Consider the following 25,819-nt stretch of genomic DNA (forward strand, 5'->3'; position numbering starts at 1 on the left):
TATTAATCTCCTTTGGCACCCTCACAGACATAACCCAGGAACAATACTTTGCATCCTTCAATGCAATCAAGTTGACACTCAGTATTAACCATCACAATATTATATTTCCAAAGTCTTTCTTTGGGTGTCCCTTATATAATATATAATTAATTTTTTAATATAGTTAAGATTACAGCAGTTTTTGAATGCTAACCTGATCTCTTTAAGGACGTGTACGTACGTATTGTTGACGGCATTTTTTTCTCATAAGTCACTTGACTACCCTGTTCACCTAGTTTACTCCCCTTCTTTCTGTGGAGCTGCATATCCTAGATCTTTTGTCATATTATACTTCGATTTACCTAAGATGATGGAACAAAGACATTTTAGACTTTAAAGGCTATTATTATCTTTCTTACTAATGGTTAATAAAACAGTTCTGGGACTTAATTGTCAGTTAAAAAATGGCTTAGATGCTTAGTTGGTTCTAATACTTAAACTTGAACTTTGGCCACTACTTTTAAGTTTTTTGTTTAGGTCATAGAAAATAAACAATCAAATGGTAAAGAATTTAAATTGGAATAAACAGATATTTAAATCAGCACATTTGATATCTACTGTTGTGAAATTATAAAACATCATCAAATATTTGTAGACCTGTAATCTACTTCAAAATTGAGTGTATAATTATTTTCTCCTGACATAAGATAGGACATAATCCTAGTAGAATCAGAATATTATTGAGCAGCCAAACCCTGACTTCCAGACTGGTGAACACACAGCTTGCCAGTTGTTGAAGTTGGGACTAGGACTCATGTCTTCTGTTGTCAACCCAGTGCCTTTCCGTGACTACAACAGCACACTGTCCTTTGTTCTATCTTCTTTAGGACAGGCGATGTGAGTGGATGTTTCTATGAGATATAGGTGTGGGAGCGCTGATGCATAATTTCTGAGGCTGAATTGATCACTTTGTTTTCTACACACACGAAGTTTTGCCAGGTACAGCCTCCCAGGGGATTTGCAGTTTTCTCCAATGAACTACCTGTATAGGAAGGAGGAAGGGAGAAGGGCAGCCATATGATGCCCAGGTGAAACATCAGCCCAGAGAGACTATGAACTGCCCTGTCTAGAAATAATAAAGATAGTCTGGCTGTAATCATAGCAAAAGTCTACAGGACAAAGTACACTTTTGCTGAAGAAAGAAGCAGTTTTTAAAAAAGGTTTTATCAGTGTTGAATTTCCCAATTGAAATTATTTCCAACCGATTAGTAATCATTAATTACTGTAATAAAAAACTTACCTATATTCAGGGAGAAAGGAAATTAATATTTATATTGAGTTACAGTTGTATGCCAGGCTGTGTTTTTTTTTTTTTTTTTTTTTTTTTTTTTTGTCATAGAGGCAGAGTCTCGCTCTATTGCCTAGGCTGGAGCGCAGTGGTGCAGTCATAGCTCACTGTAGCCATGAACTCCTGAGCTCAAGTGATCCTCCCCTCTCAGCCTGACTTGCTGGGACTACAGGTGTGCACCACTACATGCAGCTAATTTTTAAGTTTTTTTGTAGAGTAAGTTTTTTGTCTCACCGTGTTACCCAGGCTGGTCTCAAGACTCCTAACCTCAAGTGATCCTCCCATCTTGGCCTTCCAAAGTGATGGGGTCACAGAGATGAGCCACTGCACCCAGCCTGTGTTGTTTTGTTTTTTTGAGATGGGGTCTCACTATGTTGTCTTGGCTGATCTTGAGCTCCTGGCCTCAGGTAATCCTCCTCTATCAGCCTCTTGAGTAGCTGGGACTCCAGGCTTGAGCCACTGTACCCAGCTCCAGGCTGTGTTTTAAATAATTTACTATTTTTTTAAATTAAAGAAATCTTTAATTTGACAGTTACTGAGTCTGTGCTTTATTCTAGGATTCAGAGAAACTGCAAGGCTTATTTCAGGCAGCATTGGTGCTCAGCACAAGCACCAAACCATACGACTGTGTGACAGCTTCCTACCTGCTGAACTTCTTAATATGGCAGGATGCTCTACCGTTATCCTTGTCTGCCTACTTAACTCAGCAAGTTGCATGTGGTGATGGAGATAGGCCAGCTGCTGTGGTGGAAAGGAACACATTAATGGGTTTGTATTGATGTTTGCTCTTATCAAAACCAGTATCTTACTCTCTCAGTATTCATTTGGCTAGAATATTTAATGGTTAAACATAGACTTCGTGACTTTTTATTTAAAAGTTTATCAGCATATAAGAGCACCATGGGTTCTTATTATGCAAATGAACAGTTTACTCAGCTATAATACTTTTTTCTAAACAGAAGATTTATGTTGAATAAGCACATATACAAATATTTATTAATAAAGTTCTTTTTAAATGAGAATTACCTCTTTCTCTACCAAAAGTTTGCTTTTTTCCCTGCATAAATTATACTGTGACTAGAGACAGACCATCTTTATTGTTTCTATATAGGCAGAGTTCCTTTGTCTGTCAGGGTTTATGTTTTAATTAACTGTCATACCTGTCTTTCTCTTTTCCCAGATAGCCAGTTCCAAAACCTATGGTCTGAGATTGTTCAGATCTAGTGATTTTCCACAAATATTTATTGGGGATTCATGTACTTAATTTTATGCTAGTCAGTCTTCATTTTGGAATTGTACTAGAAATAAGGACAGATAAGGATTTTTTTTTTAATAGGAAAAGGGAGATCAGATATAGAGAGTTAAAAATTATTATTTCCAAGATGGTAGAAACAGCCACAAAAAAGAGAACTAGTAATGGGAGGAAAAGAGGAGGCCATGGTTAGTTCTGATGGGATTGTTGCCAGATATCTGGAGATAGAGAGATGACAGTACCATGGAGGATGATACTTGCCTATTTGAATTGCTTCATGGCTGGATTTAAAAGGAGACCCTATTTAGACAGTGGGAAGAGGACTGCAATTGAGATGAATAGGGAGTGCATGCCTCACATAAAGACTTTCAATTCAAGACATTTTAGGACTTTATGAGATATTTCAAACATACAAAGAATATTTAAATATAGAAGACTTAAGTATATATACATGTAATATATATAAATAATATGTAAAAAGTTCACAAGTTTTGTTCACAAGCTAGATGATCACACTTACTGTAGCCATACAATAACACCCATATCTTTGAAGCCTTTCCTTTATCCTAGCCGTATTTTATATTTTTATCTTTTTTTTTTATAATATTGCCTCTGGCATATATATGTATTATATATTATTCAGTTTTATGTGATACTGAATTTTTTCAGTAGTACTTACTGTGTATATTATACAGATTTACCACAATTTATGAATCTGTTCTCCTATTGATGGACTTTTTTTCCTAAATAAGTAATGCCAATGTAAACATTCTCATATAGATCTTTTACATATAGGTTGAGCATCCCTAATCCAACATCTGAAGTAGTCCAAAATCCAAAGTTTTTTGAGTACCAACATGACACTCAAAGGAAATGCACATTGGAGCATTTTGAATTTCGGATTTTCACATTTGGGGTATTCAAAGTATGGTGCAGATATTCCAAAATCTGAAAAAATATAAAATCTGAACTCTTCTTGTCCCAAACATTTCAGATAAGGGGTACTCAGCCTATATATTAATATATCTTCTAATGCACATATCTAAGAGTTTGTGGTAAACAAATGGAATAATTTGGTCACAAAGTATGTGCATCTTGAGCTTTATGAGATGATGCCAAGTAGGCTTTTAAATTACACTTTCACCAGCAAATTCTGAGACTTGTATTGCATCACATCATCACCATAATTTGCTATTGTCAGATTTTAAAATTTTGTGTAATACAAAATAATATTTAATTGTGGTTTCATCTTACATTTTTCTGATTACTAATGTAATTACTTTTTCCCATGTTTACAAGCCATTTACTTTTCCCCTCAATGCAATGCCTTTTTGATGTCCTTTGTCCAGTTTTTCTGTAGGGTTGTCTTTTTCTTATTGATTTTTAGGAGTTTTTAATACATTGTGAATGATAATGATTTGCTGTTTTTACACAAATCTAATATTTGGAATATAACCTTCTCCTTCCAAGGCATGAGGGGAGACATCTGTTATAGTGGTATAACTGGACACGTACATGCAAGAGAATGAAATTAGATTCACTACCTTACGCCATATACAAAAATTAACTCACAAGAAATCAAAGATCTAATATAAGAGCTAAAACTATAAAACTCTTAGAGGAACACATGAATGTCAATCATTGTAATCTTGGATTAACCAGTGGTTAGTCATGACTTCCAAAGTATAAGCCACAAGAGGAAACAAAAAATAAATTGGACTTCATCAAAATTTAAAACTTGTATGTGAAAGGATGCCATTAAGACATTGAAAAAGCCTGAAAAATGGGATATTTGCAAATCCTACGTCTGATAAGGGACTTTTGTCTAGTATATATAAAGAACTTTTACAACTCACTAATAAAAGGACATAACCAAATTTTAAAAATGGGCAAAGAATCTGAATAGACATTTTTCCAAAGAAGGTACTGTTACTTACATGAACAGTAAGCACATGAAAAAGTGCTCAGCATCAAAAGCCTTTGTAGAAATGCAAGTCAAAATCACAGCGAGGAAGCACTTCACAGCCCATAATTATGACTATAATTTAAAAAATAGATGATGACAAGTGTTGATGAGGATGTGGAGAAAGTGGAACCCACATAGACTGTTGGTGGGATTTTAAAATGCTGTATCTGCTTTGGAAAATAGTCTGACAGTTCCTCAAAAGGCTAAACATAGAGTTACCATGTGACCCTGCAGTTCTACTCTTAGCTCGAGCTGCTATAACAAAATACCATTGACTAAGTGGGTTAAACACAGACCATTATTCTCATAATTTTAGAGGCAGAGAATTCCAAGATCAAGTTTCCAGTTCCTGATAAGGGGCCTCTTTTTAACTCTCAGATGGCCACATTGCTGTGTGCTCACAAGGCAGGAAGAGAGAGCAAGCTCTGGTCTTTGTTCTTATAAGGACACTAATCCCATTATGAGGGTCCTAATCTCATGACTTAATCTAAACCTAATTACCTTCCAAGATCTCCATCTTAGATTATCACGTCAGGGATTAGGGCTTCAGCATACCAATATTGGGGTGGGGGAGGGAGCACAAACACGTAGTCCATGAGAAGCATATACCTAAGAGAAATGAAAACATACATCTAAACAAAAACTTGTACAAGAATGTTTATAGCAGCATTATTCATGGTAGCCAAAAAGTGGGAACAATCCATGTGTATCAACAGATAATTGGATAAATAAAACGTGGTATGTCCATGTGGTATGGCTATACAGTGAACTATTACTCATCTAAAGGAGGGAATGAAGTATTGATACATGCTGCAGCATGGATGAACTTTGCAAACATGCTAAGTGAAAGAAGCCAGTTCTAAAGGATCACATATTGTGTGATTCCATTTATATGATACGTCCAGAGTAGGCAAATCTATAGACAGAAAATCAATCATTGTAATCTGTCTAGATTGTAATCATTGTAATCATTGTAATCTGTATAGACAGAAAATCTGTCTATAGATTTGCCTACTCTGGACGTATCATATAAATGGAATCACACAATATGTGATCCTCTAGGGCTGGAGAAGGGTAGAGGTGCAAGGAGAGCAGTGACTGCTAACGGGTAAGTTTTCTTTTTTTTTGGTTTGGTGGCAGGAGGGCAGTGAAAATGTTCTAAAATTAATTATGGTGATGGTTGTACATATGTGACTAGTAAAAACTATTGTATACTTCAAATGTATGAATTTTGTGGTATATGAATTACTTTTCAAAAAAACTGTTCTTTTTTTTTTCTTTTTTAATTTGAAAGCCATCTGCTGTCCAATGAGCAGATGCCTCATCAGCCTCGGGTTTGATATCCTAGTGAGAGGATGTTTAGGAGGAAGGACTAAGAGTGAATGTTGTAATGGATACAGGCAGTTTAGGGAAAGACACTCAGTTCTGCCTTAACTAGAAATGAGCAACCCTGTTGGATAACCTTGAAAGATCTCTTTTTGATTAAAAAAACTCTAGTGTAAAGTTCATTTGAGTTGGGCATATTAATGGGAACTGTTCTGCTGTTCGTACATTTACAAATGTTTTAAAATTGCCATTACTTTGATTTTGTTTGCTTTTTCTAGTTATCAAATGCTTGATGGAAAATCTTGAGGAAGAAGTATATCAGGCTGAAAATTCTCTGCTTCAGGCAGCAGCATCATTTCCAATGTATGGGCGAGTCCACTGTATAACAGGAGCTTTGCAGAAGTTATCTCTAAAGTAAGGATTTCTGTAGCTACCTTCCTGTCTCAGAAATCCATTCATTTCTGAGCTTTAACCTCTTGTTGGAATGTGTCCTGGGAAAGGCATGCAGTCTATTGCTTTGAATAAAATTGACAATCAGATTTAAAAACATACATATCTGTGTGTATTTTTATGTCTCACATATTTTATATATTGAACAGTTTTGAAACACAAATTCAACTCCTTTTATCTAGTTTTCATTTTTAAAATGTGATTTTTGCTTTTAGTATAAATTTCCCTAATGTTCTTGTTGCAGCAGCCTGCAGTTGGTGAGCGAGTGGAGACCTGTGGTAGAGAAGCTCCTTTTGATATCCTACAGGCTTTCCACTGTGGTGTCTCCAGTCATTCAGAGCTCATCCCCTGAAGGCCTCATACCAATGGACACTGATTCAGGTTAGCAAATGAAGAAGGCAGGCTAGAGTGCTGTGGTTTGATTATTATGTCTTTACCTCTTTTTTCCTAAGTATTTCTTTGGGGAGATATAAAGCTAAATTGAGGAGAAAAGTATTATTATTATTTGTGGCATTTCTGCCTTTTAGCAATAGTTTTAACTATTAAAAAGTAGCAAAAAAAAAAAAAAAAAAAAAAAAAAAAAAATCCCAAACCAGGGGATGAGCAAGGTACCTCCTACCCCAGGGTAATTGAGTTATATAATACTATATAAGTTGAGCATCCCAAATCTGAAAATTGGAGATATAAAATGCTCCAGAATTTGAAACTTTTTGAACACCAATAGGATGCTCAAAAGAAATGCTTATTGGAGCATCTGGATTTTGGATTTTCAGATTAGGGCTGCTCAGCTATTAAGTACAATGCATGTATTCCAATAATCAAAAAAATAAATTTGGAACGTTTTTGGTGCTAAGCATTTCAGATAAGGGATACTTAACCTGCACTAAAATGGAGTGTTCCTTTTAATACACAGAAAAATCATGAAATATATTTATATTTTGTGTTGAAATAAAGTTTGTAAATGTATTTTAGAGTAGAAATGAGAGGCTTGTATTAGAAAACCTGAGTGTGTCATAAACACGCACTGTATCATACACTGAAATACCTTGGGCTGGTAATTCAGGTAATGTGGAGTTACGTGTTTTGCATAGAGAATATTAGGCTTTGTTCTTTCCTAAAAATGAGTTAGAAGATTGGTGATGGTTCATGATAGTAAGACATATTTATTTAGCTTGATGTTAGTCTAAATACCACATTATTTTATTTAATTATTATCATTTTTTTTTTTGGTAGAGATGAGATCTTCCTGTGTTGTGCAGGCTGCTCTTGAACTCCTGACCTCAAGCAATCCTTCTGCCTTGGCCTCTCAAAGCATTGGGATTACAGGACTGAGCCACTGTGCCGACCTTAAATACCAAATTTTGATGCTTTAAATTTTCTACTTGAACAGTGCATAAGAATAAGGAACATGGAGTCTTATAGCTAATATTTGGGTCAGCAAAGTACCCATCATATATTCTGGATGAGAAATCTTGAATATTTCTGTTACCTGCTGTGGGTAGATCCTACAGAGGATGCTAACATTATCTTTATTAGTGAAGAGTTTTACGGTATCAGTTGGTCTCAAAAATTGTCTTTGCCCCACAGACTTTTCCTTCATTCTACCTGCCTTTTTACCTCTGCTTGTCTTTATTTTTGCTTCTTCTTCCCTGTGTTATCTGCCATACATTCTGAATTTCTTGAGAAAAGTCTCCCCTGAAAGCTGTAAAATTGAATGGATAGGATTCTTACAAATTTATTCTCATCTTTTCTTGGTCTTTGGGGGGTTTCTTTTGGGATCATTGTTAGTTTTTCATGGCTGTTGCAGGAAGAAACATAAGATGTTGATTGAATCATCATGATAGTAATTTGAGTGTTTGTATTTCCCATAGTACCTAAATAATAGATGTAAATATAATAGATGTACAATAAATACTGGTTCTTTGATTTGTTAATTGATTTCAGATGATTACCCATGGCTAGTTTTGAAAATCTGAGCCTAACTCCTTACTACCTAGCCATCCATTCATTCCTTCAACTCATGTTCTTGAACCTCTGCCATGAGCCAGTTTCTGTTATAGGCACTGGTCACTCAGTAATGAACAAAGTGTTGCATTCATGGAGCTTACATTTCCTAATCCAGTGAGTGCTTAGGGAATAAAAATAAAACTTAATGTAATATGAAGACTGTAAATCATAATTAAATCATATTACATAATGTGTTTCAAAGTTGTGGAGTCTTTATGATATTCCTGTCCTATAAAAGATTGTTTTTGTTGTTGATGGGTTTTTAAAAATGTCTTTGTACCTATCTTTAAACTTTGATACCTTGTATTATAGATAGGGAGATAACCTCTTCTATTTTTTGTTATTTATTTATATTTTAAATCAAATATTGATTTTGTTCTACTTTTCTGTTGCCTGCTTCATTTTTCCTTCATAGAGAAATAGCATCTTAAAACTAAATTTATTGAAGTTTATTGCACTTCTTTGACATGATTAGCACCATATTTGAGATATTTAGACAACACTAAGAAAAGCAGTGTAGATGACATGGCAGCCTTTGTCCTGTGGACAGTTTCAGTTAGTTTTTTTTGTTGTTACATTTCAGTCTAAATTGCCATATTTTAAAAGTACACTCAAGCATCATGAAAACTCTATAAATAATTTTCATATTATCCACCCTGTGAGTTCCTTCTAATACAACTGATTATTAAGTATTGAAAATTATAGATTTTTTGAGGTTGAGTATCCCCAAGGGAAATCTGACATGTGATGTGTTACTGGGGTTTCATGTACACTAATTTCTTTCCCTCAGAGTCAGCAAACCGCTTACAGATGATTCTGAATGAGATTCAGCCTCGAGATACTAATGATTATTTTAACCAAGCCAAAATATTGAAAGAACATGATAGCTTTGATATGAAGGACTTGAATGCCAGTGTGGTGAATATTGATATTTCTACAGAAATCAAAGGTAACTTGTATGAAGTGGATACTGTAATTCATGTTTAACAAGTAAAATGTACAGAATGCCCTTTTTATATAGTAAATTAGAGGTTGCAAATCTGTGCAGAACATTTCTAGAAAATAAAGTTTTTTAAAGATTTGGTTTTGGGAAAGATTTGGGTTAAGGAATGCATTTATAAGACTTTTACCAGACTATTAGGTGCTGTTGTGCAGTGTACAAGCTGTTAGAACAAAAAACCTTGGAGTGGTGAAACCTGGCTTGACAGCCCAGGTGATGTAAGAGCAGTGCTATGATGAACCTGGGTTTGAGTAGCAGTCAACTTCTCCCAGCAATGTGGTTCGTTGTCTGCTGTGGGAGTTCTTCAAGTCAAGCAGGCTTTTAAAGGAAACAAACCTTATTAGTAAAATGGGAGCTGCTTTGTTGTATCAAGCCTCCAGAATTCGAGTTCTTACATCTTGTTTGATCATTAGTTGTTACTAAATTTCCTGTAGTGCTGTAAAACGGCATCAGAAGCAGCAATTTATTAGTGATGTATTACATATTCTACATTCTCCACTAGGTGGGGATATTGTCTTGCAAAAAATTATCTCCACACTTAAATTTTTAAATTACACAAAATAACATATAAATGTAATTATAGCCTATTGTAATAGTTTCAAACAACAGAGGTAAATATTTATTAAAAACAAATTAAATTCCTCCTAGGTTTCCTCTCCAATTCCATGTCTTCCCTCTTTAGTGCAATATATAATTTTATACTTATTCTATATATTTATGTGTATGTACACTTACCCATTTAATGCATTGGGCTTTTTAAATAAAAACACAAATGAGATTACCCTATAAGTACCTTTTTGTCAGTGTGCTCTTTTACTTAATATAATAGTTCATCTTGGATTTTTAAAAAATGTCAGTACCAAAATACTCCTAAAACTAGAATAAGAGAGTAAGTAAGGGTAATTATAGCTTATTGGCCACGGGAATTAAATATATTTTGAAAGATAATTTGTATTTTCCTTTGATTTTAAAAGTTATACTCTACTCCTTTACTAATGCAACAGACATCCTCACCAAAATAAATAAGAAGTATATTTATTATTGACATCCATATCATACTTTATGACAGAGAGGCAGAGTTTGTTTAATCTTTGGAAATTAAAGATTAAACTTAAGTTTTGGAACAATATTGTGTTTTATTTTAAAATTTAATTTGAAAATAAGAAATTAAAATACTGGACCTGGCATGGTGGCTCATGTCTATAATCCTAGCACTTTGGGAGGCCCAGGCGAGAGAATCGCTTTAGTCCAGGAGGTGATGTGGTGAAACCCTGCCTTTACAAAAAAATTCTAAAGTTAACTGGGTGTGGTGGCGCATACCTGTATGCGGGAGGCTGAAGTGGAAGGATTGCTTGAGCCTGGGAGGTCATGGCTGCAGTGAGCCGTGAGCATGCTACTGTACCCCAGCCTGGGTGACAGAGCGAGATCTTGTCTCCAAAAAAGAAAAAAAAAACTTAGCATGATTTCTTCTCATAACACATGCTTGACAAATGTTAGCTTTTTTCCTTCTGAATAAATATAACATGACAAATTGGGTTTGTTCAACCAGATTATTCGCGGGGAAATTATGAATAAGCTTGTTTTTAGAAACCTGGGATGTGAGTAATCAAGGTTGCAATAGTTGTGTTTTTTTTTTGTTTAAGGTAAAGAAGTAAAAACATGTGATGTAACTGCGCAGATGGTGCTGGTATGTTGTTGGAGAAGTATGAAGGAAGTTGCTTTACTTTTAGGCACGTTGTGCCAGCTTCTGCCCATGCAGCCTGTGCCAGAATCTTCTGATGGATTATTGACAGTGGAGCAGGTAAGGCAGATGTTTATTCCATCATGTATAATTTCTGGTCAACCCATAAATCACAAACTTTTTTTATAACCCAACTTTAAAAAAGGTTTAAAATTTTTCTTGAATAAAATCATACAGATGTCAACTGAAGAAAGTTCATGGTAATTTAGAATGTTAGACTTTATAATACATTTCAAAACTGTGGCATTTTTAGAAATATTTTTCTAAGGTGTATAAGTAACTGTAGATTTTACCTCACTTTTAACTGTAGTATTGTCTCTAATTTTTATTTCTCCATTTTACATACACAGACTTAAACTTTAGCTTAAAATTGTCTGTTTAGTAAAACTGCAAATCTCTTTAAATTTTGGAAAGAAAAAAAAGTAACATGTTGGTTGATTATGGATCTCATGTTTTCCACTGCATTGATAGTAAAGTTGTAGTCTTGGTTTTTTTGGCTGACTTTTGTTTTAAGACCACAAAGTTAGTTCACCATCTGGGACTGTTAAAGTGACTTGAGTTCTGTGTTTACAAGAAATTAGCTTACCTCAAGCATTTCATTTGGAAATATTTTAGATTTATTAGATTTCTGTTTTTAATTGATTCCCTCTTCCTTTCCATATGGTTTTGACAAATCCATTTCCCACCATTTTTCAGCAAAGATATATAACATGTACTTTCATTTTTAACTTTTTAAAAATAAAGACAACTTTGTCCCTAGGGTGTTACAATTCAAGAACAAAACAAATATTGTAGTATGCTAATGCTGATTATTTCTATAATAACCACATGACTAGTTCCATGGAAATAATGCTAATGCTTTTTTTTCTCACACTCTGTGGCTTATGTTGCATGCATCTGGTTAACAGCTGGGCTTGTGATGTTGCAAGGCCCTGAGATGAAGAAAGGCAAAGGCTCACAGGACACTTCAGGCATCATTATGTTCCTTATTCTTTTCCAAATCAAATAGGCGTTAGTGTCCTAGAGTTACTTGCAGTCATTGCTGGTGACTGGCTATAGTGCCAATGCCAACATCTTTGCTGAGGAATCCAGCTATGATTAATGATTACTTCACTGATGTTCACCGTCTTGCTAAGAAGTAAACATGTGCTAGAGGCCTTTGATTTCCCAACTTCTCTTTCCAAGGACAAGTTAAAACATTTAGTTTTTTGAGATTGTTGGGTAGTGTTTAAAAAACAAATTAAGGGAAATGTATTTTGCTTTTACTGTAACTGAGAAAGACCTGAAAGCTTCCTATGAACGTTATTTTGCCTTGACACCTTTTACATAGCACCCAAATCTTACGTATTTAATTTATGTGTGACAACCATGATAAAATTGGGAATTAATGTAAAAGAGATATTTGTAAAAAAAAAACTGAAACAATAATTATCACAAAAAGACAGGTTCTTATAAACCAAAGAATTCTTCCAGTGACTGCTTGAATAAAAAATAAGGTCCTGACTGTTTTTCTGTAAAACATTAGTTTCCATTCTAATGAGGTCCAGTCATTTTTCCATGTTGCCATTCACATGGTAACTTCACATACATAGGTGTGAGAAGAAACTGATGAGTGAATGAGCGATGAAACTTATATGTAGTAGCAGTATTCTAACAGTGAAACCCCGCCCTCTGTGAAAAACTTGATTCTTCATATTGCTGACTTTAACTAAAGAAATGTCTCAGTTTAGGAGTCAATAAAAATCCAAAGTCATCAAGAAATTAGTGTTATTTACATTACTGGAGGATTTCTGCTTTTAAACATAACATTTTGCCCCATGAACTTCCTTTAAATTAATAATAAATATACTTACATGTGTTTAAAACCTTTAAGAGTTAAAAATACAAATGACAGAGAAGAACGTCATTTACATTGGAATGGCTGCGCCACACCTGAGGTATACCCTTCCAAGGGCATAGTTGCCCTGGCAAAGCTAGATATGCTGTGCCTAGTGGCAAAACTATGAGTTTAAGAGTCGGATCTTAGGTGAATGTGACTGCCACAGACCTGAATACACGGAGGCAGTAAAGTGACTTGCAGGCAGAATGCAACCCTAGTTACAGGGGAGAATGTGGAACTTACGTTTCTTATTCTTCAAAGTAATAACTGTGATCTACTTTTCTCTCAATGGATGAAGAAAGCCATTCCGTACAGTCTAAAATACAATTCTATTCTATTTTGAAATTTGATGACTTGAATGTAGATGACAGTCCCTTTAAGATCATCCTCTTTTTACAGCTCCTTGTTTAAACGGGTGGCCTCTTAAATCCCCCATATAGGAATATAGTTTATAACAGGTAGGGAGATTACAATTTGGGGTTTTTTGTTGCTGTGTGGGGAGAAGAAATGGGGCTTGTTTATAATTCTGAGTTTTCAGTGTTGTATTCACAAACCATTAGAGCTGGAAATATCGTAGAGATGATATTATCCAACTTTCTTGGACAACAGGAAGCTGAACCCTGGATGTCACCTGGTTTGCCCAAGATTGCAAAGCTAGTTTGTGGCAGCTCTGGGACAGGAACCCAGTTCTTCTCCTTGCCAGCCTGTGTTCTGACATGGCACACTGCTGCCTTTGTTTTGAGCTGCTCATTTAATTTTCTTTAAATTTAATTTTCTGTATTTCCCATATCCAGGTAAATTTTCATAAGCATCAGGACAGTAAGATGACTTGCTATTGAACTTTTTCTCAAATGACTGATTCCCTAAAGCACTTCATGTGAAGCAGTGTGCTCTCACCAGTTTCTCCAGGAGGAAAATGTGTTCACTCAGAGGCATGTCTGACTTTCCTCCTTCGCTGTGATCACATAATGAAAGGTTCTTTCATAGTGTCCCTGTACAAGAGGCAGAGATAAAACCAACTTTGAGGGATGTAAGTGGAGACCCTTCAAGAGTAAGCAGTACAACAACCTGGTCTCACAACTTCCTGACTGGTTGATGTGTGTGGAGTTTTCAAACTTGATGTTTTGCTGATGTAGAGCTTTTGCTTGTTACGTTTTGTTGGTTCTCTTTTCATGGGCTATCTGATACCCAGTGCCTACTGATTTTTTAAAACAGCTTCCTCCACCTGGAGTACTATATGAACTTAAGTTTGTATGTATTTCCCTAATATTCCTAAAAAGAAACTACCAAGTAGATTTTTCATTCATGCTTTCCCCCTCCAGTAATTATCGCCACAGAAATCACGAGTAAGATTGCTATTAGAAATTGCTAATTATAGAAATTGCCATTTTAAAACATTCTTTTTTACTTTTTTTTTTGAAGCAGGGTCCCATTCTGTGCCCAGGCTGGAGTGCAGTGGTTCCATTTCGACTCACTGCAAACTCAACCTCCTGGGCTTAAGCCTCCCAAATATTTGGGACTATAGGTATGTGCTACCACTTCTGGCTAATTTTTATATTTTTTGTAGAGGTGGGATCTCACCATGTTCCCAGGCTGGTTTTGAATTCCTGGACTAAAGCGATCCTCCCACCTTAGCCTCCCAAAGGGCTAAGATTACAGGCATGAGCTACCATGCCCGGCCTAAAAATTCTATGTTAGATTCTGTTGTAACTTTTATGATGCCCAGAGCTAACTACATTGATATATTCCCTCAGTAGTGTCTTCTGTTATTATTTTAGATTTTCTGTGGTGAACTACAAATGGGATATATGTTTATTCACAAGTCTTAAAGAAATTGCCTTTTGTATTTTCTTTTGCCAAAGTTTATTTTTTAGAAATTATAAATAGTTTCATTGGATTGCACTCAATGCAAGTTCTCCATTTTTAAGCTTTGAAATGAAGTTGTGCATGTAACCACATCCTATTTATTGACTGCCTTACTACGAGGATGTCGTGGGAAAATAAAGATGTACTTAATATGTGGTTCTGTGACCTCAAAGGACTTAGAAATACAATGGGGATACCAGACAGAAATTCATTTTAAAAAGTCAGACTACAGGGCAACAGTTAACATAGCTCATGGTTAAGAATTTGCTAGAAAGCAAAGAATAAACATTCTGGTAAGATGATATCTGAGTGGTAGAAAATTATTACCTTTGTTGTTATGTAGGGGAACAGTATTTGAGCTTTGAAGAAATCCCAAAACTTAGTAAGAAATCACTGTAGGAGAGAAGGTACAGTTTAAAACATTAACTGTTTTCCTGGACTGTAAACTTTTGTAAAACATCCCATTTAACCAAAGTGAAATTAGAAGTGGCTGTGTCTTAGAGTCAGAATTCAAATTAAGGCTTAGGGATTAAGTCTCACTACTTTATAGTATAAAATAAAAATAAAATGGACATTTATTGTTTGCTACTCTTTGCCAGGTACTCTGAAAAACACTTAAATGCATAATCTTATTTATTTCTTGCAGTAATCCTGTGAAGTAGGTTCTAGTGTTAGCTCCCTTTCACAAATAAGAGAACTATATTTAATTACTTTGCATTCGTAGTACATTTCAAAATTTACCTTCTCTAGATAAAGGGTAGATTTAAAATATATTTATATTTGTTTTTTATGGGTTTTATGCTTTAGATGAGCATTTAGATCCCCTAATTAGTCTGTTGGTGAATTATAGGTGCCTGGAAACATGGCATGTAGCTTCTTCCCCTGTGGAAATTTATACCTTGTAAGTCCATAAAACATGTTAATTTTCCCTATAGATATACTTTTTATGAAAAGTTAGGAGCAGGATATGCTAATTTTAAAAAGATAAGTGATTAGAATTTAAATTTCTGTTCTTTAAATTTTAAGAACAGAAATCACTGTATTGTTCTTGCATTTTGATCTTAATTTCCTTTATAAAAATCCTGAGATGTATGTTATTAAAAATTATTTTGTTGGAGGTAACTCACTACCAGACTTCAAAATATACTACAAACCTGTAGCAACAAAAAAGTGTGGTACCGGCAGAAAAACAGACACATAGACCAGTGGAACAGAATAGAGAACCCAGAAATTAATGTATCTACAGCCAACTGATTTTCGATAAAGGCTCCAAGAACACTCATTGGGTAAAGGACTGACTCCTCAATAAATGTGCTGGGAAAACTGAGTATGCTTTTTTTATATGCAGAAGGATGAAACTAGACCCACCTCTCACTGTATATAAAAATCAACTCATAATGGGCGCAGTGGGTCGTGCCTGTAATCCCAGAACTTTGGGAGGCTGAGGTGGGTGGATCACGAGGTCAAGAGACTGAGACCATCCTAGCCAACATGGTGAAACCCCGTCTCTATTAACAATACAAAAATTAGCTGGGCATGTGGTGTGCACTTGTAGTCCCAGCCACTCGGGAGGCTGAGGCAGGAGAATCGCTTGAACCCAGGAGGCAGAGGTTGCAGTGAGCCGAGATTGCGCCACTGCACTCCAGCCTGGTGACAGACCGAGACTTGGTCTCAAAAAAACAAAAACAAAACCAGAAATCAACTCAAAATAGATAAAAGACCTAAATGTAAGACTCAAAACAATAAATGGTAAAGACTACTATAAAACTACTTGAATAGTGGTATTTATTCAGGACATTGATCTGGGAAAAGATTTTTTTCTTTTCCTTTTTTGTTTTTTTGAGTCTCGCTTTGTCACCCAGGCTGGAGTGCAGTGTCGCTGTCTCGGGTTCAAATGAACCTCTGCCTCCCGGCTTCAAACGATTCTCCTGCCTTAGCCTCCCGAGTAGCTGGGATTACAAACAAGTATGTGCCACCCTGTCTGGCTAATTTTTGTATTTTTTTAGTAGAGATGGAGTTTCACCATGTTGGCCAGGCTGTTCTCAAACTCCTGACCTCAGGTGATCTGCTCGCCGTGGACTCTCAAAATGCTGGGATCGGAGGTGTGAGCCACCGCCTGGCCTGGGAAAACATTTTTATAAATAAGACCTTAAAAGCATAGACAACAAAAAATAAATGGAATTATATCAAACTAAAACCCTTCTGCACAGCAAAGAAACAGCAGAGCCAAAGACAAACTCCAGAACAGGAAAAAAATTTGTAAACTATTTATCTGACAGGATTAATGTCCAAAATGTATAGGGACCTCAAACATCTCAACAGCAAAAAAAAAAAAAAAAAAAAAAAAAAGGACAAATGATCTGAACAGACATTTCTTAGAAACATAGAAATGATGAACAAATATATGAAAAAATGTTCAACATCACAAATCAGGGAAATGCAAATCAAAACCACAGTGAGATATAATTTCATTCCAATTAGGATGGGTGTTACCAAAAAGACAACAAATGATGGCAAGAATGTGTAGAAAAGGGAACTCTTACACACTGTTGATGGGAATGGAAACTAGTATAGCTACTATGGAGAACAGTATGGAGGTTCCTCTAAAAACTACACATAGAAATACCATATGATCCAGCAATCCCACTACTGGGCATTTATCCAAAGAAAAGGAAATCAGTATATTGAAGAGATAGAGTGCTGCAACCCCATGATTGAATAGTGTTGCAATCCCATGTTTATTGCAGCACTATTCAAAATAGACAAGGTACGTAATCAACCTGGGTGTCCAACAACAGATGAATGGATAAAGAAATGTGGTATATATACAAAGTGGAATACTATTCAGCCATAATAAAGAATGAAATAACTGTCATTCGCAGCTGCATGGATGGAAGTGGAGGACATCATGTTAAGTGAAATAAGCCAGGAACAGAAAATTAACCACTGCATATTCTCACACATGTGGAAGTTAAAGAAGTTGATCTCAAAGAAATAAAAAGTAGAACAGAGGATACTAGAGGCTGGGAAGAGTAGTTGAGAGGGTGGAGATAAGTAGAGTTGTGAAAGGATACAAAATTACAGCTAGATAGGAAGAATAAGCTCTAGCGTTCTTCACCACAGTAGGATGACTATAGTTAGCAATAATATATATATTAATAATTCCAAATAGCTAGAAGCAGGATGTTGAATGTTCCCAACACAAAGAAATGATAAATGTTTGAAATGATGGATAAGCCAATTACTCTGATCTGATCACTGTTTATTATATGTATTGAAACATTACTGTGTACCCCATAAATATGGATAATTATTTGTCAATGAAAAAGAATTTTTAAAAATGCATAAAAAAAATCTCTCTCCATAAAAGGGTTTACATGTCTTTGTTTAATTATTTCAAGGTACATTTTAATTTTTGATGTTACTGTAAATGCATCTTTATAAAAATTACGTTTTTGAACTTCAACTTGCTGGGCTATAAAAATACAACTGCTTTTAAAATATTTGTCTTATATTCATCCATATTATTAAATTCTATTATTTTAATCATTTGTGGATTGTTTGTAGATTATATGTCCATAATGTCACCTTCAAACAATGAGAGTTTTTTGTTTTAAAGTTTTATTTTACTTTAAGTTCTGGGATACATGTGCTGAACTTGCAGGTTTGTTACATAGGTATACATGTGCCATGGTGGTTTGCTGTATCTATCAACCTGTCATCTAGGTTTTAAGCCCCGCATGCATTAGATATTTGTCCAAATGCTCTCCCTCCCCTTGCCCTCCACCCCCCGACAGGCCCTGGTGTGTGATGTTCCCCTCCCTGTCTCCGTGTGTTCTCATTGTTCAGCTCCCACTTATGAGTGAAAACACGCAGTGTTTGATTTTCTGTTCCTGTGTTAGTTTGCTGAGGATGATGACTTCCAGCTTCATCCAAGTCCCTGCAAAGGACATGAACTCATTCTTTTTTTATGGCTGCATAGTATTCCGTGGTGTATATGTGCCACATTTTCTTTATCCAGTCTATCATTGATGGGTATTTGGGTTGGTTCCAAGTCTTTGCTATTGTAAATAGTGCTGCAGTAAGCATATGTGTGCATGTGTCTTTATAGTAGAATGATTTATAATCCTTTGGGTATATACCCAGTAGTGGGATTGCTGGGTCAAATACTATTTCTGGTTCTAGATCCTGGAGGAATCGCCACACTGTCTGCCACAATTGTTGAACTAATTTACACTCCCACCAACAGTGTAAAAGCGTTTCTATTTCTCCACATCCTCTCCAGCATCTATTGTTTCCAGACTTTTTAATGATTACCATTCTAACTGGCGTGAGATGGTATCTCATTGTGGTTTTGATTCGCATTTCTCTAATGACTGGTAATGATGAGCTTTTTTTCATGTATTTGTTGGCTGCATAAATATCTTCTTTTGAGAAGTGTCTGTTTATATCCTTTGTCCACTTTTTGATCGGGTGGTTTGTTTTTGTAAATTTTTTTAAGTTCCTTGTAGATTCTGGATATTAGACCTTTGTCAGATGGATAGATTGGAAAAATTTTCTCCCCTTTCATAGGTTGCCTGTTCACTCTGATGATAGTTTCTTTTGCTGAGCAGAAGCTCTTTAATTAGATCCTATTTGTCAATTTTGGCTTTTGTTGCAATTGCTTTTGGTGTTTTAGTCATGAAGTCTTTGCCCATGCCTATGTCCTGAATGGTATTGCCTAGGTTTTCGTCTAGGGTTTTTATGGTTCTATTTCTTTCTCTTGCCTGATTGCTCTGGCCAGAACTTCCAATACTATGTTGAACAGGAGTGGTGAGAGAGTGCATACTTGTCTTGTGCCGGTTTTCAAAGGGAATGCTTTCAGCTTTTGCCCATTCAGTATGATATTGGCTATGGGTTTGTCATAAATAGCTCTTATTATTTTGAGATATGTTCCATCAATACCTAGTTTATTGAGACTTTTTAGCATGAGGGGGTGTTGAATTTTATCGAAGGCCTTTTCTACATCTGTTGAGATAACCATGGGGTTTTTGTCATTAGTTCTGTTTATGTGATGGATTATGTTTATTGATTTGTGTTGAGGTGGAGTCTCGCTCTGTTGCCCAGGCTGGAGTGCAGTAGCACAATCTTGGCTCACTGCAACCTCTGCCTCCCGGATTCAAGCAGTTCTCCTGCCTCAGCCTCCCGAGTAGCTGGGACTACAGGCGCACACTGCCACTCCTGGCTAGTATTTTGTATTTTAGTAGAGACGGGGGTTTTACTGTGTTGCCCAGGCTGGTCTCAAACTCCTGAACTCAGGCGGTTCACCAGCCTCAGCCTCCCAAAGTGCAGGGATTATAGGTGTGAGCCACCGCACCCAGCCTCTTTCATATTTTTTACACTTTTCTTCTTCTTTTAGTGTGCTGGATAGGAGCTCCAGAACAGAATTCAGTAGACGTCGTGACAGTAGGAATCCTTATCTTGTCCTGATTTTAAAGAGGATTAAAAAAACCCAAACAAACAAAACCTGTACTATTGCCTATGATGTTTGCCTGTTGGGTTTTTGTAGGTATTCTTTATGATGTTAAGGAAGTTTTTGTCTCTTCCAAGTTTGCTAAGAGATTTTTTTTTTTTAAATTGTGAGTCGAAAAAAAGAAAAAGACTAGAAAGAAATGCAATAAAAATTAATAGTTACCTCTAAAAAATTATTTTGTACATACATTATCCATTTTGTGAACTTTAAATAGAAACCCAGTGTTATCTAATAGGTAATTGAGTTGGAGTTTTCAGAGGTTTTCATTTTAAAATGAAAATTCAGAGATTTTCATTTTAAAAATCAAATTTTGAAATTGTTTCTGATTTTATTGTTATTAACTTTGTAAGTGGTTTGAGTTAAACCTGTTTCATGTAGTCGGATTATCCACTGGGAGGCTGTCAGCCTGGCCTTTCTTCTCTGTTCAGTGGCTCATAGACCACACTGCCAAGCCCACTAGTCATTTGTAATTGGATTCATCTCTTCCTTGTAGCCTTGTCCTGTTTTCTAGCATGAAACTTCTAGGTCATTCAGCCAGGTTTACTTACCCTTGTCTGTGTATGCTCATTCATTGATATAAAAAGACCTAGCAAAGTATCTGGCAGATAGCTAGCATGCACTTATTTAATGTTGGTGTATTCATTCTAGTCTCCCAGCCTCTTCTCATGTTAATTACCCTCTTTCATTTTGGTCCACCCGAGTACTGTAATAGCCTGTTCAAGTTCTGGATGTGAAGTCTTTTCTCATTATTCCAGTGCAGAAGGATCTTTCATTTTTTGGAACTTATGCTTGTAATGGGCACCAGACAGCATGTTGGTTTTCTTTGCCAAAGTGAACTAAAAGCCTGCTGAGGACAGGCATCTTGTTTTCATCTTTTCTGTCTACCACAGCATTAAGCTGCGAGGCATTTTACATGGTGCTAAAGAAAGACTGTTGTCTAACAGGAATTTTATATTGTCTTCAAAAGGAAAAAAGAGAATAAGCCTAGGTATTAGCTATGTGGGTTTATTCGGAAATTATTAAGTGCAAAATGAAACAAGGAAATACTGCCTACATCTCAGTTTTGTCCTTAGAACATCATTATGTTTTCTCTGCCAGGAATACCTAGGGTTTAGGTCCATCCTTGAGAAGACCACCCACTGGTCATACTTCTGAGGTCTTTGATTTTTATTATATGCTTTTTGTTTTAGACCCCTTCGAAGGGAGTTTGAATAAAGGAAGCAATGAAAATCTTATCTTTGCCTAAGGAGTAGATTATGAACTGTTGTAAATCCACAGAAAAGCACTTTGTCAGTAATGACGAAGTTTATGTTTTCCTGAAGTATGTTTTAATATCTGCAGCATTTTGGGAAAAAAATTAAGGAAGTTTGAGAAACCTCATCTCATTGACTTTCTGTTTTTATTTTCTATATCTTTAAGTACCTTCTTAGAAATCTCTTGTTTCTCTAATAATTGAAATGATGGTCATTACAAATAAGCTAACTGGTATTTCTTCTAGTCCTTTTTTTGTATTAGTATTATTTTTTTAAGCTGGCTATCATGAGCTACTTATTTTATAGGATTATTGGGCTTCATTCCTATATTAGAGGTTTAATTCGGATTTAAGCCTTGATAATTCTGTTCAAACTATGCTCTGAAATTACCATATTGAAGATAAAATAAGGCTTACCTGACTGTGGCTCTTGACAACTAGTAGTATGTGGTCTTTAAAAGATACTATGAAGAGTATCATCAGATCTTTACAGGAAAACTAACTGAAGAACATGACCTGTCACTCTTTGGGCTACTAAAGAGTTAGATTTTTTTTTTTTTAAATGTATTATATACTGCTTTATTTGTATATATAATGGTTCTTTGTTGTTAGTCTCCTATCTGATTCTTGTTTCTCCATGTGCATCACTTATTATGTCTTTGTAATCAGATGTACTTTGATGTGGATTACGTCCTTGGTTTTCCTCTATTTAGAACCCTAGTCAGAACTCATATTGAACTGAATTGGATTATAGGTTATAGGCCTGTTCTGAGCTTTTCAATTTATTACTTATTTTAATACAACAACCTATGTCCTAAATACTGGTATTATCCCTAGTTTATGGATGAGGAAACTGAGGTACTTGCCCATGATGGCATGTTTAACTACTTATTCTACTGTTTATTGTTTCTAATGTGTGCAGAATACTAATTTAGTCCCTATGCTGAGGTAGGAGGTGTTTCTAGGTAAGCATATCTGAGCTATCTTGGGACAACTTGTCTTTTACCGTCCTTTGATCTCTTGGGGAGACCTGGATCAAGAGATAGCTGATTATAGCTTTGGTCCTGAGTTTTATACAAAATCTTGATTTTTAAAAGACAGTAGTCACCAAATCTAATGGTATAAAAGCCTAATTGGCTTAAAAGTTAATTCTTTTCAAAACCTTAGTCAACAACAAATTGTCAGTTTTGTTCTCTTTAAAATTAAATAGTCTGGCCGGCCACAGTGGTGCATGCCTGTAGTTACAGCTGCTCGGGAGGCTGATACAGAAGGACTCCTTGAGCCCAAGAGTTGGAGGCTATAGTGCACAATGATCACACCTGTGAATAGCCACTGTACTTAAGCCTAGGCAACATAGTAAGACCCTGTCTGTACAAAAAATGAAAAAATTAGGTAGACGTGGTGACATAACACTTAATAGTCCTAGCTGCTCAGGAGACTGAGGTGGGAGGATCACTGTAACCTCAAACTCTTAGGCTCAAGGAGTTTGAGGTTACAGTGAGCTATGATTGTGCCACTGCACTCCAGCCTGGGTTATAAAGCAAGACCAGACCCTATCTCAAAAAAAATTAAAAGTCATATTTATTATTGGTCTAATCTTGTGTGGAGAAAGACACCATGTAGGAAAGCCACTGGGTGACATTCTGGCAAATTCCGTGGTTCTGTCTTGAAGTGAAGCCTAGTAATTTTTCAGGAGGTCCTTTGCACCACATCTTGCATTGTCCTTAACAGTTTTATGTCTCTAAAAGGTAATACGGGTTATTTTTTAATGGGTATGGAGTTTTCATTTGGGAAGATGAAAAGTTCTGTAAATGCATGATGGTGATGGTTGTACAAAAGTGTGAATGTACTTATGCCACTTAATTGTACACTTAAAAAGGGTTACAATGATAATTATATATATTTTATCACAATATAAAAGAAAAAAAATGTTTAAAAGAAGGAAAAAAGGTAATTATTTCACCTAGACCTGTGTGTGTGAGTGTTGTCGTTTTGTGTGATTTTTTTCTGTTGGAGTTGAATGGTGTGAGCTCTAACAAAACACACTGAGGTTTGTGAAGATGATATAGGAAGGCAGTTCTAGTGTAATAGTTAAAGATGGTCACCTCTGGAGCCAGACTGCCTGGCTTCATGTTCTGGTTCCACTGCTTTCTTGCTGTATGACGGATAAGTTTCTTAGCCTTTCTGGGCCTCAGTTTTTCAGTTGTGAAGTAGAGATAATGATAGTACTTATTTCATGGAATTATTGTGAGAATTAGATGAACTATTGTTAAAAAAAAGAAAATGCTTAAAGTGACCGGGAACAGTGACTCACGCATGTGATCCCAGTACTTTGGGAGACTGAGGAGTGGATCACCTGAGGTGAGGAGTTAGAGACCAGCCTAGTCAACATGTTGAAACCCATCTCTACTAAAAATACAAAAAGTAGCTGGATGTGGTGGCAGGTGCCTGTAATTCCAGCTACTTGGGAGGCTGAGGCAGGAGAATTGCTTGAACCCAGGAGGTGGAGGTTGCAGTGAGCTGAGACTGCACCACTGCACTCCAGCCTGTACAACAGAGCAAAAATCCATCTCAGAAAAAAAAAAAAAAAAAAAATGCTTAAAACGTTCTGTCACGTGGTGAGCGCTAAATGAACGGACCCCTAGGCCTGGGTTCTAGACACTGTTACTAATATAAATACACTTGCAAATATAAACATAAATCAGACATTTGTTTTTGCTCTTTTTGTTAAAGGTAAAAGAAATAGGAGATTACTTTAAACAACAACTTTTGCAGTCCAGGCACAGAGGAGCATTTGAACTGGCTTATACTGGTTTTGTGAAACTCACTGAAGTACTAAACAGGTAAAACAAATACCCTTTTGTGTACTTTTTAAAAAGACTATACAAAGCATGTGCTTGGAGTAGAATTTAGTTGTGTCTTTTGATGTTTAAAAGAATAAGACCTGGTTGACTACAAAACTCTTGGAAGAAATTGTTTTCTTAGGTTTCATTGTGTGATTTACTGCAGATGATTGATTGAAGTGTCCAAACTGAGTTATTATTCTCTCATTGAAAGGTGATTTGAAGCAAACTCAAAGATTTTGCTAAAAATAGCTTTGAAATTACTATTTTTTTTTTTTCTTTGAATGAAATAAATGTTTTTTCTGTTTGAAAATTACTTGGTGTTTGGAATAAAATAGACCTTGCAATTTTTGGGGTTTGTATTAGAGAAGCACTTAAAGATTTTGTTTTTTTCCTTCATAAATTTATCTTATAGAAAAGTTTAAAAGAACAGTAAGTAGACTGAAAAGTAGAAAAGATTTTTTTTCCTTTTACCTGGAAAACTAATACTTAGATAGATTTCATATATTTAACCAAATGTATTTCTTGACATTATAGTTACAGATAATTTCATTCATTCATATAATATATTTCCTCCAAAGAGCTTGTGAGGAAACCTTAAATTACTTAATGACTAAGTGTTCATGGCAAGTGTTCTCTAAATAAAAGGTAGTATTTTCCAGGAAAACATTTCCATTGCCTGGAAACTTTTTGAAATGAAGCAGAGTTCTGCCAGCCTTGTAGCCTCAGCAAACATTTTATTTTGGACTGTTAAGACATCTATTCCTTGAATATTTTTGGAACTTTTTTTTTTCACATGCCTGGTAAAAACATTTATAAAACATTCTGGCAGTTATGAGCTGCACAGAATGTCTTTAAATGATACTTTTTTAAAAGTCCCTGACATTAAACTGCTGATCTTGAAAATATTTTATCTTTTCAACTTTTTGTTTCCAGTGCAGACATGACTTATGAACATTTTTTTTTTCCTCAAAACACACTCCACTCCCATCAAATCAATTAACAAGAATGTATGAATACCAGCAGTGTGCTTAGTACTGTGCTTGGTTTGGATGATATTATGGTTTTTTATAAGATGAAGTTCCTGTTATTAAAGAGCTTATGGTTTAGTTTGAGAAATAAGTAGAGATGAAATTCAAAATATTTAACAAAAGGTATGTTGTGAGCACTGACTGGTCAGAACCAACACTGGGTATATGCAGCACCCAGCATCTCTCTATGTATGGATGTGTGTGGACTGAATACCAGCCTGGAAGTAAGACCAACACACTTGAAAAAGATAAAACTGCGCAATTTTGGGTGAAATTTATAAATCATATTTATATATAAATCATATAGCAGAGAGAGAAAGCAATGGTGATAGTCTGGTAGGGCTTCATGGAGGAGGCGGAATTTGTG

The 25,819-nt window shown here is 35.6% G+C and overlaps 1 protein-coding gene across 7 annotated transcripts in view; it reads left to right on the top strand.

The window, feature by feature from the left end:
- THADA (THADA armadillo repeat containing) overlaps nucleotides 1-25,819 on the top strand; it is a 349,614-nt gene that overhangs the window by 37,912 nt on the left and 285,883 nt on the right. For 5 of the 7 annotated variants that reach the window (XM_030921220.1, XM_030921218.1, XM_030921223.1 and 2 more), the window contains 6 exons: nucleotides 1,885-2,095; nucleotides 6,150-6,285; nucleotides 6,566-6,702; nucleotides 9,119-9,277; nucleotides 10,972-11,129; nucleotides 24,312-24,421. In XM_030921220.1, coding sequence (XP_030777080.1) covers nucleotides 1,885-2,095; nucleotides 6,150-6,285; nucleotides 6,566-6,702; nucleotides 9,119-9,277; nucleotides 10,972-11,129; nucleotides 24,312-24,421 — 911 coding nt within the window. The remainder of the gene's footprint in view (nucleotides 1-1,884; nucleotides 2,096-6,149; nucleotides 6,286-6,565; nucleotides 6,703-9,118; nucleotides 9,278-10,971; nucleotides 11,130-24,311; nucleotides 24,422-25,819) is intronic. The other 2 variants (XM_030921221.1, XM_030921222.1) reach the window with 1 other exon arrangement.

Source organism: Rhinopithecus roxellana, chromosome 17, assembly GCF_007565055.1.
Source record: "Rhinopithecus roxellana isolate Shanxi Qingling chromosome 17, ASM756505v1, whole genome shotgun sequence".
Classification (NCBI taxonomy): Eukaryota; Metazoa; Chordata; class Mammalia; order Primates; family Cercopithecidae; genus Rhinopithecus; species Rhinopithecus roxellana.